The sequence below is a fragment of the Hypomesus transpacificus genome, unplaced genomic scaffold (assembly GCF_021917145.1).
Source record: "Hypomesus transpacificus isolate Combined female unplaced genomic scaffold, fHypTra1 scaffold_498, whole genome shotgun sequence".
Taxonomy (NCBI): Eukaryota; Metazoa; Chordata; class Actinopteri; order Osmeriformes; family Osmeridae; genus Hypomesus; species Hypomesus transpacificus.
The window spans coordinates 7,350-30,440 of NW_025814013.1; the positions used below are offsets into that span (position 1 = coordinate 7,350).

The 23,091-nt window shown below is 45.5% G+C and overlaps 2 protein-coding genes across 2 annotated transcripts; both read right to left on the reverse strand.

Annotated features, from left to right (window-relative positions):
- Window positions 1-388: 388 nt before the first annotated feature.
- LOC124465435 (FH1/FH2 domain-containing protein 3-like) lies at window positions 389-15,342 on the reverse strand. The gene is made up of 3 exons (XM_047017208.1): window positions 14,776-15,342; window positions 7,961-8,067; window positions 389-773 (listed from the first exon to the last, which is right to left on the reverse strand). Exons 1-3 carry the CDS (start codon window positions 14,938-14,940, stop codon window positions 677-679), a joined length of 369 nt encoding a protein of 122 aa, XP_046873164.1. The 5' UTR covers window positions 14,941-15,342; the 3' UTR covers window positions 389-676.
- A 782-nt stretch (window positions 15,343-16,124) lies between these two features.
- On the reverse strand, window positions 16,125-21,263 carry slc6a19b (solute carrier family 6 member 19b). The gene is made up of 12 exons (XM_047017204.1): window positions 21,007-21,263; window positions 18,968-19,108; window positions 18,752-18,889; window positions 18,472-18,653; window positions 18,258-18,368; window positions 17,982-18,094; window positions 17,750-17,878; window positions 17,479-17,635; window positions 17,114-17,318; window positions 16,865-17,024; window positions 16,606-16,768; window positions 16,125-16,430 (listed from the first exon to the last, which is right to left on the reverse strand). Exons 1-12 carry the CDS (start codon window positions 21,203-21,205, stop codon window positions 16,209-16,211), a joined length of 1,920 nt encoding a protein of 639 aa, XP_046873160.1. The 5' UTR covers window positions 21,206-21,263; the 3' UTR covers window positions 16,125-16,208.
- Between the last annotated feature and the right edge of the window lie 1,828 nt (window positions 21,264-23,091).

Sequence of the window (23,091 nt, forward strand, 5' to 3'; positions counted from 1 at the left end):
TCATCCTCCAACAACAGTGATGTCACACAGCCCATGTGTGTCACCCAATGTGGTCATCTTCAATAACACATTTTAGAAAAAGACAAATTAAAATCCGACAGCTCAGAGCTTGATAGCTTTTCCAGGTTCGGCAGGGTTATTTTTGCCTCAGCAGCGGCAGGATGAAGAAGGGCAGAAGGAGGAGGTAGAAGAGGGAGAGGAAGAGGAGAACAAGGGGAGGAGGAAAGAGGAGAAGGAGGAGGATAAGACAGGCATTAGGAGGAGGTGAAGGAGGAGAAGAGCAGCATTAGGAGGAGGTGAAGAAAGGAGAGGAGGAGAAGGGGAAGTGGAGGAAGGAGGAGGAGAAAAGCCTAAGAAGGAGGTGAAGAGGGAGGGATCAAGAGGAGGAGGAGGAAGAGGTTGAAGACGAGGTGGAGGTCCATGAGGGTCCCACTACCCTCTGCCACTATCTATGTATCCCAGCATGCAGTGCTCTGCAGGGCAGAACAGGCACACCAGAATGCACAGAGCAGAGAAACACAGAGTTGCACTCCTGAGAAGTAGATTTTGAGTACCTATGTTACGAGCATTACACATTGTACAACCAACGGTTAGCTTGTTGGGGACTCGTTTAGACAGGAAGTTGCTGTATGTATTCTTTGTCGGTTTGTTCATGTGACGTGTTGAAGCCCACATGTCAAAAAATGTGCAAACTTAAAAGTAACTTACCGATGCAAGCGTGAACTCTGACAGACAGCTGTGTTCGCAGGATGATGCTGTGCTTCTTGCTTCTCCTAAGGTGGAGAAACAAACACAAGGGGAGAGGAGAACGTCAGGGTCAAACAGTGGCTGGTTTAAAGAGTAGCAGAGTCGAGGAGCCTGTGTCTAAGGCATGATGCAGAGATATGACCCCAGCTAAAAGCACGTATGAACCTTCATCAGACTGTGACGGCAGGTGAGACAGATAAGCCTTGCAAACAAAGCAACTGGGAGAAAGTGCGAGAGATCGTTTTCCTTCGGGATTTCTTCTGAAAAAGGCGTTGTAGTGACCCCATCTCCCTGTCACTTTATTTTTGACAACGCGTCGCGGGAAACCAAAGTGAAGAGAACAGACGGGGGCGTCGCTCGTCCCGAGAGGTGACTGCGAGGGCGTGGAGCGACACCGAGGTCGACTCTGGCCCCTGTGTCCATGGAGACATGTCAACACCCCATAATACCCTTGTCAACAACACCCCAGTGCCCCGCTGACAATCTAAAACAAAGATAACGCGACGGGACCATCTCTGGCAGGATGATGGCACCGAATCTGTGGAGAGAGGAGGCCGGACCCCCATCCTGCGGGTGGAGACCGGCATTCCGCCAGCCCACAGGAAGTGAGCAGACACAGCCAGCAGACACAACACCAGACACCAGAGAACCGCAGATAAGACCCAGCGCTGTGCATTCATCATGTCAACAGACTAAATACAGCGCAGGCCTGCTAGGCACAGCAGGTAGGGTTGCCCAATACCCCCCCTTTTGCTACCCCCCCCCCACCTCCCCTCGCCCCAATTCAGCCCCCGGGACAAACAGGCTTTTGTCTGGTCGGCACAATGGGGTGTGCGATGCTGGAGAGTGGCTCCGAGCCAGGGCTGGAGTGTCACCATTAGAGACAGTGAAACAGCAGTGGATCTGACAGGGAGCCAGCCGGCCGGGTTGGGAAGCGTGCGCAGATCAGCCCTGTGGGCCCTCAGTCAACAAACAGTCACGGAACCAGGACCTCACACTTACACACGCGGCATGGCTACGTAACGTAACAGACAGACGAGCACAGGCAGACTGACAGACACAGACAGACAGACGAGCACAGGCAGACTGACAGACACGGACAGACAGACAGACAGACAGACAGACAGACAGACAGACAGACAGACAGACAGACAGACAGACAGACAGACAGACAGACAGACAGACAGACAGACAGAGGAGTACAGGCGGACTGACAGACACAGGCAGACAGACAGACAGACAGACGAGCACAGGCAGACTGACAGACACAGACAGGCAGACAGACAGACGAGCACAGGCAGACTAACAGACACAGACAGGCAGGCAGGCAGGCAGGCAGACAGACAGAGAGACAGACAGACCGACAGACAGACAGAGAGGCTGTCAGACAGACAGACAGACAGACAGACAGACAGACAGACAGACAGACAGACAGACAGACAGACAGAGAGACAGACAGACAGACAGACAGACAGACAGACAGACAGACACAGCCAGACAGGCAGACAGACAGATAAAGAGGCAGACAGGCGGTCAGACAGCCAGACAGGCAGCTCTCTTGGAAGCTGTGTCAGACACGCTCTCAGCAGCTCAGGTCACATAGCAGACAGGGCTGCCTAAGCTCTCTGTTTATCAAATCGAGTATTCAGGAAGAGGCAGAGAAGAGGCGACACAGAAGCAACATCTGTCATCACGGCCCCCGCTGTGTAGACGGCAGAGAGGAACCTAATCCTCCACGATGCTGTTGAGGTGGATGGGTAACCAGAGCCATTTTGGAGTGAACTTTTGATTTCCCTCTCTCCCTCTCCCCCTCTCTCTCTCTTTCTCTCTCTGCAACCGCATCCCCTCTCCTAACCGTGACCTGAGCCTACACAGGCCAACACGCTCATTGTCAAATTAGACAGAGGTGAATGGAGTAGGAGAGACATGCAAGCACTGCAGAGTCAACAGGTATGCTGTTTAATATTGACAGAAACGTTACCAGTTTGCTTGGATTGTACAGATGGAGAGATCATTTTCCTGAACATCCATGCCAAAGGACATGGTCAGCCCCAGAATGATTGTGCAGATGGCAAGTGAATTAGATTACCAATTCAAACAAACATGCATTCTATGCAACAGAATGTTTATCTCTTCATGCTGAAATCAGATTCTGGTTTGTGTTGTGGAGCAGCAGGCTCGAGTCAGACTTTGGTGGATGTTTTTTATGCATGCCCCACAGAATCTATGAACACCGGAAAAACGATGCAGGAGCTAACCTGCCTCGTCTGCGTTTACAGCAATTAGGGGAAAAAACTGTTGCTGTTGCATGAATCCGTAACGTTATACGTGTCCTATTCATTCTCCAACTTGGGGGCAGGAGTTTCGAGCTTGTGTTTTACCCCCGCCCTCTCCCCTCAGGCAACAGCGCGTGGGTATCATATATAACGAAGAAAGAGAGATCTCATCGAGCCGTGAGACTGCTCACATCTAAGAGGTAGCTTGGTCTCCGTCAGAGGGAGCGCCGTGTCATTCTCATGTCAGATAACTGGAGAACGCACTGCTGGGATTGAGCTCATTGTAGCGTTCCTGACGGCGACCTTAGTATCCCATGAGGGGCGGAGCCTCCAACCACCTCCTTACTCCTAAGACCCCTCGCTTCATCCTGCTACTTCCCTCACTCTCCACACAAATCCTATTGCGATTACAATAGTAGTTTAGAGCAGAGCAGAATATAGTAGAACAGAGTCAAGTAGAGTAAAACAGAGCAGAGTACAGCAAAGTAAAACAGAGCAGATTAGAGTAGAGCAGAGTGGAGCATAGTAGAGTCGAGCAGAGCCGAGTAGGGCAGAGTAGAGCATAGCAGAGCAGAGCTGAGTAGAGCAGAGTAGAGTAAAGCAGAGTAGAGATAAATAGAACATAGTAGAATAGAGCAGAGCTGAGCGGAGCAGACGAGAGGAGAGTAGAGCAGAGGAGAGCTGAGTTAATAGTACACCAGAGCAGAGTAGAGCTGAGTAGAGCAGGCCCTGCGTTGGTGGAAGTGTTCCAGATCTGGGCTCTCTCTGGCTTTATTTGCCTGAGCATTACTGGTCCTGTTTATAAAACATCCCACAGAGTTTGTGCCCACAGCGAGAGGGCAAGGGGAGAGCAGGCTGGGGGCGCCTCAACCTCTGCAGCACGCAGACTTGGAGAGCAGTCAAACCAGCACTCGGCCCTCGAAAGACCAATTAAAGACAGACAAGAGGACCCCATGCAGGACCACTGACTCAGCAGTTCTGGGCTAGCCCTGCAGTTTGGGGGCTCGGAGTTCCTGTATTTCACTCTGCTCCGGCCCACAGGTCAAATACGGCGGCAAGGGTTGCCAAGGGGAGAGGACGCAGAGGGATTTGGACGAGATTATTCACAGGGTTCACGTCCCGAAGTCATGCCCTCGGCCGTGGGTGTTTGGCTATACATTCTCGCACGCTCACACACCATCACGCACACACGTGGCATATGCACTGTAACGGGAAAAACTTGTTAAAGACTGAGGTTTCGGAATAATACGATATCACTACTGCTCCAGAAATGCCTGGGGGACGTTTCATTTTTTATCCTCCTCCTTACTATTCTACTTTTTCATTTACGTTTAAAGGGTTGACACATCCGCTGGTGAATTTCAAACTGACTTTTTTTTTCTTCTTCAACAGGATCCTTAAAGCTGTGAGTTTCTATGTCCAAGTAGGTCAGAAAAAAATCCAAATAATGAAATGGATCCATCCTCAGAGAGCTGGTGGGATGCGATGGGAGGCGGAGACCCTTTGAGGAATCACAGCAACAGAACAGTTGGATTCTAGAACACTCCGAGAACTCCAAGCTAACTGGCTGTCAAAAAAACTATAAACACACAATAAATACAACATGGTTATATTCAAAACCGAGCAATGTTTTAGGGTTTATTATAAACGGTGTGTGTCTTAAAGAATGGAATGCAAAAAAAAAAAGGGCTGAACTTCACCTATGCTGTATTTTAGCTCACAGGTTTCACATGCTGAAGCAATTATGCAGTCAATAATAGCACCTTATGTTATCTTTTGAAGCCTCACCAGTGAATAAGTCCTTGAGGATTTGCACATTTACTAATCATCTGTCAATCACTGTCACATGTCTATGAAAGAACAACACAAGCCCCAACAACTAAATGTTCCTGAGATTCCACACGTGTGTTCCATACCTCACCTTGCCTGCCTCACTGAGCCCTTCCCCTGGAAGGTTAAGGCATCCCCCCACTCTCTTAACCATGTAATCCATCCAAATATCCAGTGGATCTCAGTGTCTCTCCGAGCACAGATCCCAGCCAGGCCATCTGATCCTCACTACATCCCCCATAATGCACCTCTAAAGCAGTACCGGCAACCCACGGAACAAACGACCTGCCCGGTCTTTTAAATATCGCTGGAAGGCCGATCGGAGAAAGATCGGAAATCCCAAAATACCGAAGGTGACGACAGAAAAGCGACGAGAGGCATAAGGGCAAGGCCGTCTGGGAGGACTGCGCTGTCCATGAGGCAGAGCCATGGACGTTTGGAATCACCGACGAGCATGACAGCAGAGCAGAGACTGCGATGGGAGATTCTGACTCACAATCTCACAGAGCCGAGCTTCATAACATGGTGTGGAAGTGATTATGGCCTTTAAGCTCCCTCGACATGGATATGTCAGCTCTCTGAAATGGCCCGTGGGAGGATCATCGTTTAATCTGATTGTAAAGACACTCGGTATGACACAGGCGCCTCCGGAATGTAACCTGGCGTTAGTATCCCTGGATGTTAACATCCAAATATATCAGGTGGACTCGTTGATCAATGACCAGCTGCAGCCATCAGGAAACCAGGCTGTTTTCCGATGAACTTTACGTTCTGTAGAACATCAGCTGGGTTTATAAATCAGGCAAAATTAGTATTTTTTTAGATGGTAAGTCTGTTTGGAAATGTACTGTTCCGAACTTATATTACTTTGAGAGCAGCTGGAAGTTGTAAAGCAGAGAGGAACCGGGTAGAACCCAGATTCCTCTCTGAGTACAGACTTAAGATCCTGCAGGGGAGAATTGCTGCTGTTGAAGGATCTTGTGCTGCAACGGGAGAAAGAAAATAAAACAAAATGGAACAAGTTGAGGTGAAATACCTCATCATGCCTTTTATTAGCTCAATAATCATAAAAATCAACAACAGTGAACAGTGGGGGTTGTGAACTTGGGCACATCCATGCCATAAAAAACCAGCGGGCGGAATTAGCCTGCTATTACAAATAATGCCTAGCCTCCTAGCCCCCTCCCGCCCCCACCAGACTCCTCAGACTCACTGTATGGGTTTAATGACACACATCCAGCATAGGCTCCGCCAGTTGGCACTGCCCACCCTGGCAGCCTGTTTCTTTGAGGAGAGAAGAAGTGGACCACTTCAACCTCCCTGGACTTCCATAAGCTCCCCAATGATTTTTGATGGAACTGGGAAATGAGACCACTCTCGTCGTCCAATGGAAACACCAGGCGAACAGCATATGAATTCCGAGTTAGACAAATAAATCCATAGATTTTTGTGGTCCAGCCGACCAGGAACTCCCATGCCAGCCTCTGGTTTGACATCAGCGGAAGAAGGCGGAACGTGGATGTCATATCAACATGGCGGGGCAAAGCATGTAAAAGCATATGGACCCAATAAACGGCCCACCATCATAGAAAGACTGCACTGGAAACAAACAAGACATGGAAGTTTCACATCTCTGGGCCTTCTCATTTTCGAAAGCAGCCATTGTCATCGAGCAATACTGCAAAACTGTTCAGTACGACGAGCGTCTGAACGGAGGAGGAGAAATGATTTGAGGCAAACTCTGCTGCTCTTCCTGTAACAAATAGTGAGAGCATTGTAGAGAGGGCGTCTTTATTCAGATCACTGGGGGACATTCAATCCTGATGAAGGTGATTACCCATGAGCCTCCCTGGCTGTTCTTAAGTAGTTCAGATGACATCACTCTCTCGCTCTGCTGGCACGACCAGGTATTTGAAGAAACGAGGGTGGAAAGACACCGTGGAAACTCTGTGACATTTAAGAGGTGAAAAAAAGAAAAAAACGAGGCCACAACGACTTTGGCCACTGTCACTTTGATAGTGCTGGCAAGCGTGTCAAGCACCGTGTATAGAGTCATGTATCTCGCCGGCCTGGGATATCACTGACAACGACAAATGACATTTACTGTGTCAGCGTCTGTCGATCCTATGCTGATATGTGTCACACGTGAGTAGATAAGACGTGGGAGAACTGGAGACCAAACGCGTGGAGGAGCAGCACCATATCGACTGAACTGAAACGACGAGCGTGGGGGTTTCAGCGTTGGAATCCCTCGCCGCTTGATTGACATGATTTCATGGGGAGTGATCTCTGCTCTGCGCCCAGCCCCCCCCCCCCTTCTCTGCCACCCCCCGGCCCCTCCCCCTGGGCCTGCTGAGAGGGAGAGCGACTTGGGGGCGTCCGTGGGACGGCTCAATCAGCTGGGATGACGGAGGCCAGGAAAATGGATTATTACTGTCATTCAACCATGAACCAGAATGGGTATCATTGTGATCCTGATCACTGTAATAGAATCAAATTAGGTCGGGGGAAAATAGGGGCAGGAAATTAATACATTTCCCCAAGGCAAGGGGATTGAAATACCTTTCTTTTTCTCTCTCTCTCCGCTCTCTCAAAACAATGATCACATTGTATCGACCCCTGTTACAGCAGGGGGATACCTTGGTGCCTCAGAGAGGGTCCATGTCTAATCTGACTGGTATGATTGCACTGTAAAACATATTTTTCGAGTCGCTCCAGAATAATAAATGGTTCCAAATACGGTTTTATTTCGAGTTCAATACAGCTTTTTCAACCGCCAGAACAAGAAACCGTTCTCTCTGACCATCGTGGCTTGGCCTGTGAAGCCTACACCTGCGAGGTTGTGCCAGTGGCTCTTGTGTTTTCAATAAGGATACGACTCTGGCCTCATTCCCAGTTACATCTTTTGAAGTGTAGAAAATGAATAACCTACCTAGTTTTATGATCGTATTCTCTGTTTACCTCGGTAAAATGGAGGAGGAAAAAAAACACAGCAAAACGGTCCCCTACATTTCTGCTCACGGTGCTTTGACAGCTTCACGTCTATGGTTCGCCAGTAGAATGAGAGTATGAGAGGTGGACAAAGAAAGAAAGAGCTTTTATCTCACCCTCCTTCCTCCTGAAAGCCCTCCAACTCATCGTGCTGCTCCGCCAGAGTGGCTTCCAAGTCCAGGTAGCTTCCATTGTGGGACAGCTGAAGGGCACAGTCATCGAGCTGAGAGGGATGAAAGAGAGAAAGGAAGATCACTAGATGAATAATTCAATGCAATTAAACTGTCGCTACCCTCCAGCTTTTCCCACAGGCAAATTGGCAGTGCAATATAATCCGTTTATTGTTGTCATTGTTGTTTGTGTTGATGCGGATGGTTCCCAGCCAATCAGCAGGCAGATGGATATGGTACATCTGCTGCTGACAGTCCAACCTTGAGACCAGAACTTTCTCTAGCCTGGGACAAGACCGAAGCTGGGGCTCCATCAAGCCTGGAACAACCTTGTGGACTCTGTCCTTCACACTCCCATAATTAATCATTAGTTAGTCAAATACATTTATCGTCATTTTAAGACATACTGGCGTTTCTTAGCCCCACCTTGCTCACCAAAACCATAACCATTTCCCTCTAAACATTCCCAGGAATGCCTGAATTCAGTCCAAACACTGGCTGGAGATATCCATGGCTGCTTTTTACAGAATTACGGTATAATTATGTAATTGAGCGACGTCTCCCTGCCTCTCTGATTACACCACCACTAACTCTATTATCTATTACATCAGCGGAAATACCTGAATGTCCTTGTTCCATGAGAAATATTCTGTGTCCATCAGTGTTCTCTCCACCTGGCATCATGTCCCTTAAGGATGACAGATAGCCTAAAGGTGTTTTTTGATTGTTTCTCTAACCTCCAGTGTCTGAGAGAAACTTTATCTACCTCTGTCAGCACCATGACAAAGGGGGGGGGGGGGGGGTAGAGGTAGAGGTCAGCAGCTTGAGCCCTGGAAACAATTCCAGTATCTCTCTCATGCTGCTCTGCCAAGCAGCATGGTAACCCACCAAAATCCAAACAAGCAAGGGAGGATTTCACCATCATTTAAAATCCCTGTACCTTGAAAAGGTACCGTCAAGCGACAGTTTCTACCGCATTTCCTTAGAGGGCCCCGAGTGAGGCCGTCAATCGGGGGGTTGACTGTCCTGTGCGGCCGACCTAAGACGGGGGCAGATGAGCTTGTTTACGCTGTGAGCTCATCAGGGTCGGCTCCACAGGACAGGAGCTCCCACCGGCTGGGGGAGAGGAGAGGAAAACAAACACGGGGGTGGCTGCGCTAACTCCTGACCAGGCTCTATCATCCCCACGCGGGGGGGCCTCACACTGCCGCACAGAACTAATAAACCCCAAGGAGAACAAATGAATGTGCTGCTTCCTATCATTGACCCGGGGTTTCAGTGGGTTGCCCAGATAGACGATACATGGTAAAGGGAGACGCTTGTTTGTCTGTTTTTCCTCAAACAAACACCAAAGGATAGGGCATCAAGGGCGGATGATCGTTGGAGAACAACAAAACTTGTACTTTTTTTATTTTATTAAAACATTGAAAACACAGGACTGTTTTTGAAATTAGAACTTTGATTTGTGCCTACTGTGATGTGGTTTGATTTCCTCCCACAAATGACAGTAACTTAATTAAAAGTGGAGCAGAAAGGGAAGTTGCTAACTGGGAAAGACATTAGGGGTCTGACAGCTTTGATCTGTTCGGCAACGATGTTTTCTTTGGATCTAATGCGCCGTCTGAGGCCTGTGTCATGTTGGAGGACTGAAACAAAACATGTGGTTGCTGGGATGACTGGGAGAACTCTCAATCGTTCGCTCGCGCTCTCTGAACTGTCTTGTCTCTTTCCTCTGCGTTGTAAAGCAAAAGCTTATTGGAAATATAATAGCCCCACAGACCCAAAGGGTTTCACATCCGTATTCCCCAAGCACACCTGAGACATCGCAGCCCACAAGGCCGACGTGGTCAGGAGCACACGGACAAAGTGAGGAGCTCCCCCAGGGCACATGGACAGCTTCAAGACCTGTGACAGGTCTTATTTAAGATGGCTCAAGATGGCTTTTAAGATGGCTGAAGTCAGAGAGAGAGAGAGAGAGAGCGAGAGAGAGAGCGAGAGAGAGAGTTTCACCAGATTACAGGAGAGATTCCCAGCTGACAGGATATCCAGACATAGTGGCCCAAGTTGGGCCCACTATATATAGGCCCCATGAACGGGTCAGTCAGAGAAAAGCGGTAGTATGGAATGGGTGTGGCGTGAAACTAAGCATGAAGGAGAAGACCAGAAGGTTCTACTCCTACCTAGGAGCCTATCAAAGTACTACATTTTCTTGAAAAAAAGTTTTTATTACAGAGTACGTACAATGAATAAAAAAAAATGCATCTACACTCCAACCTAGTACTTTCTCGATCAGAAACTGATATTGACACTGGGGGATACTGGGGGTGATGATGTAGCTGGAACTAGCTTATTAGTTCACTTTGAATCCAAGAACTTCATGTCTTCACATAAGGTTCTGATTCTAAACCACAGCCAGTCTCCATCAAGCAGTCCAGCCATGGTAGACCCAACAAACACATCCGATAAAACCATGAGTTGTTCCTGCCATTCTCATTATATAATGAAGCTGGATTACTGGCCAGTATCCAGGTCATAAATGGCCTATAATCCTGGCCCAGCGCTGCCAGATTAACAGTGACAGTGGATGTGTTGTCTTCCACATAGGTCTTGAACCCTGGCCTTATGGTCCCAGGTCCAAAGAAGTAACTAGCATTCACACACTGAGGTTTGGCCTCTCCCTTCAACCACATTGTGGTCCACTGGCCAGAGAGGCAGTGAGGCAGGCACAGCCTAAAATAAACACCATACAATTTCCCAATTCAAAACACAATCTCACCCTCAATTTCTTGCTGCTTCTTCATGGGTTGATAGTGGAAAAATAGCTCTTTTCCTGTAGGTTAGTATCTCCAAAATATCTAAATGATGTGTCTCGTGATGTGTATAATACGAGCTATTTATTGACGGAAGGAAATTGAAAACCCTGGAATATTTTGGCTCTAAAGGATGTGAGCTCCTTTAGGTTGTACTTCTTAAAACGACTGTTTCCTAACAACAGACAAGTAGCACAGCCTGTAACAGTTCCTTGCTTTTGTTTCTGTCTATTGCGAATTGTTTATGTGATCTGTGGTCTCTGTCTGAAGAACGTAGAATTAGCTCATTAAAACGCACTAGTGAACGTAAGAGAGAGACCACAGTAATCTTTAGCTTCTGTCAAGCATGCAAGGAAAGAGTTTGTAAGGAGAGAGTTCTCCTGAATAGAGCTGTGTAAACGAGGCTCAAAAAATACAGAGACCTGCAAAAACCTCAACTCTACATAACAATGTGTAATACACAGCCAGAGAGCAGCAGCAGTCACTGAAATAACCTATATTTTACAGCATTTAGCATAACTTCTCATTATGGCCCTCTGTAATTTCTGTGGAATAATTTACAGGAAAACAAGCTTCCAAAAAAAAGATGAACTGTCAAAACGACTGTCCATACTCCAACTTTTTCTCCCCACATCTTTCCTTGCCGAAGCTCTGCACAGTCAGTCTCATCAAGTCTGATGGAAGGATTTCTGGCTTTCAAAATACTTTTGAGGTCATTGACCCAAACTGGAGAAAGGTGGTGTAGAGAGCATAGAAAATCTGAATGAAAAATTGAAAATCAATGGCAATAGCTGCTATTCTGCACTTTTGTGAAAGGTTCCAGTGGGGCAGCACATTTCAGGTGAACTGTGCTGAGCTGTGAGCTGTGTTGCCTATTCACAGCATGCTTAGTCTTCCAGAAGATATTATGAATTATTCATGACAGAGCTGTGAGATGAACACCTGAGTCAGGCCATTTCTAGCACTTTCCATTTACAGTAACAACATTTAAGTATCAAGGTACAGAGAAGATGCTGAATTCTTTCTGAGCTTTTACATTGCTCACTTTTAAATGGCTTCAGTTAGAAGTTGGATGTTGCAGGGGCAGAGCTGAAATAGCAAAATAATGTGTAAATCTGCAAGTGTTTGGAGTCGGGTTTCATTGGAGGCGTCTCAATGGAGTAACCTGTCAATTTCAACAGTGAGTTAGACCAGGTTCTCATCGACACCATTCCCAAACCCCCTAAGCTCTCGCCCTACCCCTCCACCTTTACCTCCCCTTCTAACCCCCCAACCTCCCCCTCTACATCCTTCTCCACCTCTAAACCTCCCCCTCCCCTCTACCATCCCCTCAACCTTTACACCACCTCTCAAACTCTCTCTCTGCCTCTAGTTTCCCTTCACCTGTGCATCCCTGTCAACTTCCATCCCCCCCTCCCTCCCTCCCTCACAGTCCACATCTAATTGCACCTCCACCTCTACCCTCCACCTGCATCTCTCCCCTCCATCATCCACCTACCCTCTGGGGGGTGTAGCCTGTAGTTGACAGCAACAGCGCTGGGACAGCACATGCTAGCTGTGCTTGTTCCCAGGGCACCATATGTTAGCACGGTGCTATTTATACCAGACTGACCAGCACATCCTCACCCCCCCTACAGATGTAGAGGGGAGGCTGCACTGGAAGACAGGAACTCAGTGTGTCCTGGTACCTTGATCATTTTCTATCTAAGGTTTTCGTGAAAACATTCTTCAAAACCTACCTCATAACCTGTTAAAGGGACAACCCCAGCAGCTGCTCGCTCAAGCTAATGCTAACCACACATGTGAGGTTAGTTCACTGTCAGGGTACTGCTGATCATGTCACTGGCACTCCCAGGCCTCGCTGGCACCTCTAGTTTGTTGTCCCATGGGCCCACAGCTATACCCAGCTTGGCTGGAGAACCAATGGAGTGTGAAAAGTGCATTAAGGCTGTTTGTGTTGTTCTTTCAGTCAGCCTCCCTCTCTCTTGTTCTCCCTCCCTCCCTCTCTCCCTCTCTCTCTCTCCCTCTCTCTGTCTCTCTCTCTCTCTTTCTCCCCCTCTCTCCTTTTCTCTCTTTCTCCCTCTCTCTCCCTCCCTCTCTCTCTCTCTCTCTCTCCCTCTCTCTCTCTCTCTCTCTCTCTCTCTCTCTCTCTCTCTTTCTCTTTGGCTGAAGCAGGGCATGCCACCTTGTTCCCATCCTGCTGGACAGAGCTAGAGGAGAACGAGAGCCAGGCCTGCAGTGATCCACAGTATGCTGAGGCTTCCGTGACTTATCTACCCAAGCTCCACTCCAAGAGCTTGGAGACGCCATTGATCTGACAGGATGAAGGAAGAGGACCAGCGAACAGTCCATTAGGACCTGCGTGACTTTTTTAACCGAACGAGTGAACGACTAAACGGCCCCTTCACTCTGCTTAGACGTCCTGGTTTGGAGACGAGACCGTCGGGAAATGTGTTTAGATGCACGTGATCGAGGGGTTGGGAACTTTGGGATTTGTCCGACGCCTCCGCGCTTTCTGGACGGGGATCTGGTCGACATCATTTGTCATTATTGGGATGTGTAAAGGAAAGGGTTAGGGTTAGGGTTAGGGTTAGTGGGATGTGTAAAGGAAAGCTTCAACATTTTTACCACAGGGTATTGAACAGAAAAGCTCACTTCTTTTGATGTGCTTGAAACGGGTCATTCAATGGTATGGGTGTAGGCCAACTATTACAGTCAAAACAATAAAGGCCTATGGGTGTATGGCCTCCTCAAATGGCTGGAGATAAATGGAGACAGGCATGAGGCATGAGTGGCCAAACACAGGAATGCTGAGGTGCAGAAAAGTCCACAGTGAAAGTGGAGGGTTTGGGAAAAGCATAAAAGAGCAGAGGAAGAGAGAAGAGAGGGGAGAGGCAAGACGTGAAATGGCAATCATATGTCAAACAGTAGCCGATTTTAGAGTTTGAATATGGAAATTGTGGATGATGAACGCAAGTGACATTGCCCGCTATTTCAAATAAAAGGGCATTGATTCTAAATACTGAACTTGATACAGCTGTTAATGTAAGTTTAAGAGCTGTAATGGCCATCAGTCACAAAGGAAAATTGGCACTGGAAGAGTTCCTGGGATTTTCAAGTTACAGCAAATGCTTCGTTCACATGATGGAATACCAGTGACCAGATGAAGAGAAGGTATAAAGTCCATCATTGAAGTAAAGAAAATTCCTTGTAGGAAAGAACTTCCACCAGAAATCCACCAGATAAGAATCAAACTTATCCCAGAGCTAAATGTTGTGGCTTGTTTGCACACATTGTTTGTTTGCTTGTTTGTTTGTTTGTACACCAAACCACACTAAACAATACCAGATCTGTTTGGAACAATAGTGCACATTAAGTAATAGTATGTTTTGCATCATTTGGAGCAGAGAAGTCAAAGAGAAATGTTAGGACCAGGAACCAACCCCTAGTCAACCACACAAGGGATTCAACAGTTCTACTGTTGTAGTCACAGTTCATAGGAGCAGCTGCCTTTTTCCCTTTGCTTGGGTAGGTTCAACCCTCTGTGGCCGGAGCTGCCTGACTGTCCACCCATTCCCTCAGCTGTTGAGCATTCCTGAATACCTCACTAACGCCAGTACTAAAACTGGCCCTGTATTTATCGTTTGTTTACATTTTGAACATGGGTATGGGGTTCATCAATGTGGCACAATCCCATTATCTGTCATGAGGATGATGCTCTATAAGTTCATCATGGTCCAGATAACTGTCACAATCACGATACATGGCACATCATCTGGGATCAATTATTTTTGGACAAAGTAAATATCAGATGTTCCTTGACAATTCAACCTTCAAACAAAGCATTGATTGGGATAGCACCACACTTTATATCGATCGTATGGCAAGAAAATCTATATAAACTAGCGAAAGAGTTGCCAATATCAAGAGACAGTTGGTGAGCCAACATACCTTGTGCGGGGCTTTGAGAAGCCTGTGGACTCCAGCAATCTGATTTATGAGCGGGATATCCTCTCTGAAAGTGTATTGAGGAGGTCTTGTTGGCTCTGGAAAATTGGTGCTGTTGAATGGATCAGTATCATCTAAGAACTGCACCCTGCATAGTAACGTAGCCATGATGCATCCATGCAAGACGGTTATTAGAAGTCGTTCTAAAAGTGGCTGCTCCTCGAAACCCTTTGATATGACGCGCAGCCCCGCGACAACCAGGGACAGCGATCCACCGGCAGGTTGTCTCTGCAGTAGCGAGCCCTGCTTCTCTTGTTATCCTTGGAGTCTTTCCATTCGCTTCCTAAAGCCGCAGAGGTTTAAATACACTGGAAAATCGTTACAGTTATTCCAATACTGCTCGTTCTAATGTAGCCTATCGTCTCTATCCTCTCTTGCCGAGTTTCTGATGTTCTCTTGAGATGAGCGGAGCGGCAGTGTCGAAGGGCATTGCGGGCAGGCAAGGTGCTGAGGCACACTGCGGACAGGACTGCTGGACTTGGCGTCTGTAGAGTACAGAGCATGGGACTCCCTCCTCTAGCGCAAACTCTGCCAGCGGGAGCAGACAGTCAAGGGGGCGCAATCAAAACATAACCGTATTGGCGGCCTCCTGTGGCTCGATGTGAAAAGCACAAGTTCGAGTTTTCGCAAGAAATATTCTGCACTCCATGACTTGGCATAGTTTATGTTAAATAACAGTCCCCATTTGATGATCTCTAGTTTGAGAAGACTAAGCTCAGAAAACACCAAAGCTGCAACACGGTTTGAATGAAAGCCCAGATGGAAAGATTATGAGATGTATGAGACATTCTTTTTGCTCAGTGATGCCAAAACTATAACATTGAGTTCTACCATATTTTTGCATGGGTTTCCTAAACCAAAATAAGCACGAGTTCTCATCAACATTTCTAGTTGACTGTACAGTATAACAAGCTAAGTTATATCATTATATATTGCCAAGTGCTTATTCTTCATGGGTCCGTTATTTGTTATTGCCAAATACAAACACTGGAGATTAGAATTAGCCTATGTTAAAGGGGCAGTTTAATCATTGATAAAACTAAGAACATTTATATCATACTGTAACATTAATGATTTAAAAACAAATAGTATCTTCAAAATATATTGCTGTACATCCTGTCACCTCATTTCTTGAGTGCCAGAGAGGAGTAAGAAGGCAAGAGGGTGACAAGAAAAGAGTCTTTCTCTAGTTTACTTAATGGATTGCTTACAGTTTCATCTATCTTTAGTCTACCCTTGATCATGCCTCGAACACCTTATCAAACATGGAGCAATGAGAACACATACAATAATTGACTGGAAAGCTGTTTATGTTATGTTAGCGAGGGAACATCAGCTATTGGATGAGAGGTCCAACACAGAAGTCATTAAAGTGATCAGGTGAAGGACTTGCTATTCGTTTCAGGCTCGTCATTCATATGAACGTGTTTGGAGATAGTGTATGGATCCTCTGACTGAGGTCTTCCACTCTTCTTCCTCCGTAGACAGTGATAAATAGCGATTGCAGGCACCGCAAGACTGGGGATTCCTGCCAGAATGAAGATGATCACATTGACCCAGACGGGGTATAGCTTCTCATCCAGTGTGGGGAAGTTCTCCTGAAAAGACAGCCTTAGTTGTTGAGTCATTTAGTCCTAATACAGTTGTACCGTCATGACATTTCTTGTGAGACACAGTGTCGGTGCCACACCAAGAAATGTGACTTCTAACTTTTGGAACGGTTGATGTTTTGATTTCCTCTCCTCCTTTGCATATGTAGGAGAAAAACATTACCGATTCAGGATCCCAAGTTTTGTAGAGGAGCTTCTCGCTGACTTTCGTGACAAAGTAGAAGATGAAGATGACAAACATGATGAGAGGACTAACCACCCTCCATGTTATCTGCCAGAAGAGGTTGGGTTTGTGACCAATCATAAACTCGATGTCATCGTTGAACCTTGAAGGGAGTTTGGGGAACAAGTAAGTACATGTAGCATTTCCACACAGGGACGCATATTGTTCTAGTGATGCTATTGTATCTTGTCATGCTCACCTGTCAATACCATATACGTACACAACCGCCATCATCTCACAGAATGCAACAACCAGCAGAGGAATGGAACCACCGTAGCCGTCAAAGAGGGACAGCCAGTAGTTCCCTGACCCCTGAACAAAAATCAGGCCCACCAGGCAGCAGAGAACACATGTCACCCCTGTTACAGGACAAAATGAACAATAAGGAGACTTCATCCCCAAGAACAAACCAACATCTTGACATGTGAGTAGGGAGGTGGGGACTCGCCAGTGACAGCCTCTTTGGGCCAACTTTTGGGGAACACCTTGAGGTCCTGCAAGGGAACCAGAACTCCTTCGATGTTGCCGAACATGGACGAGAGGCCCAGGCAGAAGAGCATGACGAAGAACAGGATTGACCAGAGCTGAGAGACGGGCATCTTGGTGATAGCCTCTGTGAACACGATGAAGGCCAGGCCAGTTCCTTCCACTCCCTATATCAACAGATGTGTCATCATGACATGTACTGTACAAAAACAATTGGTCATTCAAGGTCAGGTAGAGTGCAATCAAATCAAATGTGTTTTCCAACAATGATTCCAATAATAACAATGGATATGAGATCATTTGTGGAATTTGTCGAAAATATAAAACCTCGCTGAGGAAAGTGTTCAGGTCACACGTCTTCAAGTTCAACCCTTGAAGGACATCTGGGTCTGTCCCATTAAGATTTTGGATGGCCTCAGCATAGTTGCTCTCGGTGATGCTTCCTTCGGGGAGATCAAACGCATTCAGCAGCCCAAGGATATTTCTAGAGAGAAGATATTGGGCAAAATACTTTCACTATCTACCATGTGTACTTCTCATGACTGAAATAGGACGTTACGTGAGAGCCACGTGTCATGAGAGATCCATAAAAGCGTACCCGCCTATACAGTTGTCAAATCTCTCCGTGGCTCTGAAGCCAATGATGGTGTAGATGACTGTTGCGGCGTAGACCGAAGTAAGGCCGTTGATGATAGAGATGATGACGGCATCCTGTTCACAGTTGTTGCTGGGGACAACACAGACACAGGATCAATCTCTTTCACGACACTCGATTCAGTTTGTTGGGGTACATCTGATGTCAGTAGATTGGCAATGCAAGAGGGACTCACTGGACTGAGTTGTAGCTGGAGAAGGAAATGAGGCCCCCAAACGCCAGGGAGAAGGAGTAGAAGACCTGGGCCCCTGCATCTAACCAGGTGGATGGATTGGCTAGCTCTGCCAACTGGCAGGGCATCACATGAGTTATCACGTTACTTGTTTTATCCATTTTAGATTTTGATATCTATCTTAGTATACGGTATTCTTAAAGGGGAACACGTGACAGTATTAAAATGTAATCGCTGATGTCAGGAATTTTCTTGAAAAAAATCGAAGAGAGAACTTACGTCAGGCGTGAAAAGGAACTTCACTCCACTTAGAGAACCTTTCAGGGTCAGTCCTCGGATCAAGAAAATGGTCAGCACTACATAGGGAAGTGTGGAGGTCACGTACACAGCCTGCCACAGACACGGAGAAAAGTATTATTAGCGTGTTATCTGTTTTTCAATCACATTTATTTGGTGTCATATTTTATTAATCTAATCGGTCTGAGACTGTCACCTTGCCCGTGGTCTCAATGCCACGAATGATGCAGATGTATAGGACAGACCAGGCTCCCACCAAGCATATGACCATCCACCACTGAAGCCCACCATGCTCCACCATATTGGGGGATGTGTTCAGAGTCTCTCTGTACCAGAAGTAATCCACAGAGGAGCTTCTCACACACTCCTCCACCAGGCCTGGGGAGACGGTGGTACTCATGGTAAATATGAAGCCACGCTTTTCAGACATCATAACATATCATGTTCCTGAATGGGAAAGCCTTGCACTCTACTACCTGTATTATTGCTGTTTATTGGGCACTGGCTCCAAGGAAGAGGGTTCTGGAAGGAGTTATAGAAGTACCACATGACCCAAGCGATGATGGTGTTGTAGTAGAGGCTGATCATCAGAGACACACACATGGAAGCAATCCCTGTGGAGAAAACAGCGTCACTAGCCTCGGGTCTCGTGATGATGCCATGCGTTCAGCTCTGTCGAGAACGTTGCTTACCCACTCCGGTCAAACAAGGGTGGATAGTTGACCACACCCCCAAACTGCCTTTCCTCAAACGCTGACCAATGGCAAACTCTAAATGGAGAAGCGGGATTCCTTCAAGAACCAGGAGGATGAGGAAAGGAATCATGAAGGCTCCTGAGAAAAGAGGAGTCATCCATTTAACCAAAGCCATGCAACATGAGTATATTAACCTGTGTAATGATTAGCTTCTATGTCCCTGAAATGCATCTCATACAGTTTTAACATGCAGGGAGACATGCTGACAACATGAGAACATGACTCCTTAGGCCTTCTTTTTAGTTATCCCATTGCAGACTAAAAAAGGTTATGTATACATGATGATTGGACTTGAATTAAAGACTGGGGTGGCTGTGATTCAGAGTAGAGGTCAGTCTCCTCACACTAGAACAGCTAATCTACTTCATCTGCTTCAACTTCATTTTCTTATTCTTCTGCTTCTTCTTCTGCTTCTGCTTTTTCTTCTTCTTCTCCTTCGTCTGCATCTCATTTGTCTTGTTCTTCATCATTTGCTTCTGCTTCTCCTACTTCTTCATCTGCTTCTGCTTCATTTACTGCTCTTTCTTCTTCTTCTTCTGCTCCTGCTCCTTTTTCTGCTACTTCTTCTGCATCTCCTTTGTTTACTTCTTCATCTGCTTCTACTTCATTCGCTGCTTCTGCTTCTTCTTTTTCTTCTTCATCTAATTCTTCTTTTGTTTCTTCTTTATGTACCTCTTCTACTACTTCTTCATCTGCTTCTTTTACATTATCATGGCTCTTCTGTCGGTCAGATTTTTTTTTGAATGCTGAGAAGTCTATTGATACTGAATGCTGAATAAGACGGTCAAGCTTACTGTTCAAGCTTTATTACAAGTCATATTGGAGATGATTCCAAAGTGCAAGTTAATTCCTTCAACAAATATTTTTCAGTTAGACTGTCTGTTGAGTTACGAGTTTATCTTTCTATGCATCAATCGAAATGGCAGTCCATCAGTCATTAACATGTAAAGCCACGTACAAAAGGTGATAATGACCTAACTTGTAACTGTTCATCATCCAGGGTCATTAAAACATTTCCCTGAAGTCCTGAGTTATCTTCCTATCAGCAGTGATGGAGAATTTGTTGGAAAAACATCATCGCTAAACTTTAGCGATATTAACTAGACAACTAGGCCTACTGGGGTGTTAATATTTATTATATGGACATGTCTTCCATGACAGTTATCTGTATTCATCTGTAATTATCTGTAATTTGTATCTGTAAAGTTAGAAATTTGTCTTTTCTCTGCATCAATAGAAATGGCACACCATCAGTCATTAACATGTAAAGCCACGTACAAAAGGTGATGATGACCTAACTTGTAACTGTTCATCATCAAGGGTTATTACAACATTTCAAGTTCTCAGTTATCTTCCTATCAGCAGTGATGGAGAATTTGTTGGAAAAACATCATCGCTAAACTGGAGACATAATACATGTAACTAGACAACTAAGCCTACAGTGGTGTTGATATTTATTATATATGGACATGACTTCCATGACCATCCATTTACAGTAATTATCTGTAATCTGTATCTGTCTCCAAACATTGAAATTTTATTGCGATATCACTATAATGGAATAATAGTTTTAGCTCTACAAAAAATAAAGTATTTAGATGAATAAAGATGTTAACACTGTGCTGCATATGAGGGAACGCACATTCGCCAGGAGCATTGTAAAACTTAGCTACCTGTGGACAGCACAGTAGGAGGTTAAATATTACCACAATTTTAATTGTTACGTTTCAGAAACACATTTAAAGTAATGTCATGCACATGTTGAATTACATTTACAGTTATTACATTTAAATTAATAGCTCCAAATATACCAAATACCACTGGAAACCATAGAAATGTGGCCTATAATAAAAATACATCCATCTGAACACTACATTTATAACAGTGTTAAAGAAAATCACTAAAGCAAATGTTTTTTTGGGGGGGAAGATATCTAATGGGAAACGTCCGACCCGACCAGCCTCCATCTCTCCTACCTCCTCCATGGCTCTGGCACAGGTACGGGAACCTCCACACGTTCCCCAGCCCCACGCAGAAGCCCACACAGGTGAGCATGTACTGGGCCTTGTTGTCCCATTTGGGGCGGTCTCCAGCCTCCTCGTGCTCCAGCTTCTCCAACGCTTCATGGGACAGGATCCTGTCTTCCAGGCCCGGGTTGGGCAGCTGTAGCTTCATGGTCGCTCGGACACGACGTGTCACAGTGGGACGCGGTAAGGCAGGACGGGTTTGAAGTGCACTGGGGCTCAATGACAAAGTGGTTGTCAACAACAGAGAAGACAGCCCCTCTGGTGGACCCCTGTGATAGATTGACCGGATTAGGTGTGAGCTTGCGTCCTATCAGCTAGAGAGGCGTGCAGAATTCTTCTCAGGCGTGTCACAACCCAAACAGTTCTAACAATAATTAATGTCATGCTCGTAGACTCTCCTGCCACCCTGCATGAATGCTGATAACGAGGTTTACAACTTTTGTAAATTTAGCTTTTTAACAACGGTAGGGTCCAACATTCAATGCCATTCCAAATTGTACTACTCTCCTCCTACTCTTTACACAGCGCAATTAAATGTTGACAAAACCCAGCTTCATTCTATAGGACGTGGTTGGCATTCAACTCAACTCAGATTTCAGGAGCCAGTGGAGTTGAATGATGTCATTTTTCAAGTCCAAGTCAGTGCAGCCTTGATGTTGAGTGAATGCACAGCCCAGTACAGTTTTTATTAAACTTTTTTTCATCCTTCCGTTCATCCCCCTCTTTGTTTCTTTCTATCGATTTAGATATCTATCCCACTCTTTCTTCAGATGCCATGCACGTTTCAAATTGTGTTTTGCAATACTGTGTAAAAGTCTTATCAGTCTATCATTCTCTTATCACGCTAGCCTTATCCACTCAAATCAATCTTTTATCATCCTGTGTCTCTTTCTTGTGATATGATGTTGATTTCGTGCAGATTCAATTTAGTACCACTACAATATTCAGAGGTCAGCAAGTATCTAAATGGTATTTAGATCACAGATGTTTCTGAAGGACAATAAAACTACAACTTCATGAGTAGCTGCATTGTATTCTGCAACTTGGACCAATCTAGTAACCCATAAAAAGATAGTGTAGATTCCAGCATAGAGACTTAATTTGTTTAGTTTTTTATTGAAATGTTAAATGATTTACTAAAGGAACATGACACATTCATAATTGTTAAAGACATTATAAATCCCGAAATCAGTATTTAGACAAGGGCATACTGAAAATATGAATAAGTACAAGTCACTCAATAAAAGAATTACGCAGCCTCCCAATTCAAGTTGAAACCTTTGGCCCTGCGTCCTCCTGGGAAGTCATTTGAGTATTACCTCAGTCTGGATATGAATGTGATGATAAACTACTTTTTGGAAGGCTCTATTCTGAAGGGTCAAAGGTATGAAGAATATTCCTAGGAAGTCCAATACGGGTGACATCAACACATTCAGGAACACGGAACCACTGAGAGCTGGAAAGAAAATGTATTTTATTTCCTTAATTATAGTTTAGATACTACTTCATATTGCTGCCCTCTAATTCTGAGTGTTTACGGTTCCTTTGCTGATCCTGCTATTGGCCGAGGCAAAACTTGATGATTTAAAAATAATATTTCACTTCATGTTGAAAATGCAATACAATTACCTTGACTTCACTTAAGTAATTGATAATAAATAACTTGAAATAGATAGAAAATGATCATGAAGGTACAATAATCCTCCCACATGTATATTGAATGAATGAAAAAGGGCTGTAAACTGCTCTCTGTTGATGTGAAGTGCTGTTTTCTCACTAGACACCAGAGGGCAGAGTTGGGTAATTAATGAACAAGGTAACCTACCGTATGTTTTGTCAGTACACTGTTGTCATTGTCTTTCACAACTGATGTCGCTGTAACTGGATGTGATAAAGTTACATTAATCTTTTTTTTTCCTAAAGAAACCTTTGTGTTTTACTGAAGGGGAATTGAAAATGTATCTTATCAGTTTGCGTACTTTTCTCAGCAACATGCTGTGTCTGGCAAGCTGATAATACAGTACATTGAAGACT

What these genes read in the sequence shown, in the direction of transcription:
- slc6a19b (XM_047017204.1), bottom strand. Translation starts at nt 21,205, where the DNA reads ATGAAGCTACAGCTGCCCAACCCGGGCCTGGAAGACAGGATCCTGTCC. An exon ending in AATAAACAGCAATAATACAG is followed by an intron (nt 18,654 to 18,751) that starts GTAGTAGAGTGC and finishes CCGTCTCCCCAG; the next exon opens with GCCTGGTGGAGGAGTGTGTG. An exon ending in TCCAGCTACAACTCAGTCCA is followed by an intron (nt 17,879 to 17,981) that starts GTGAGTCCCTCT and finishes TGTTGTCCCCAG; the next exon opens with CAACAACTGTGAACAGGATG.
- LOC124465435 (XM_047017208.1), bottom strand. Translation starts at nt 14,940, where the DNA reads ATGGCTACGTTACTATGCAGGGTGCAGTTCTTAGATGATACTGATCCA. An exon ending in TTCTCAAAGCCCCGCACAAG is followed by an intron (nt 8,068 to 14,775) that starts GTATGTTGGCTC and finishes CATCCCTCTCAG; the next exon opens with CTCGATGACTGTGCCCTTCA. An exon ending in GGCTTTCAGGAGGAAGGAGG is followed by an intron (nt 774 to 7,960) that starts GTGAGATAAAAG and finishes TCTCCACCTTAG; the next exon opens with GAGAAGCAAGAAGCACAGCA.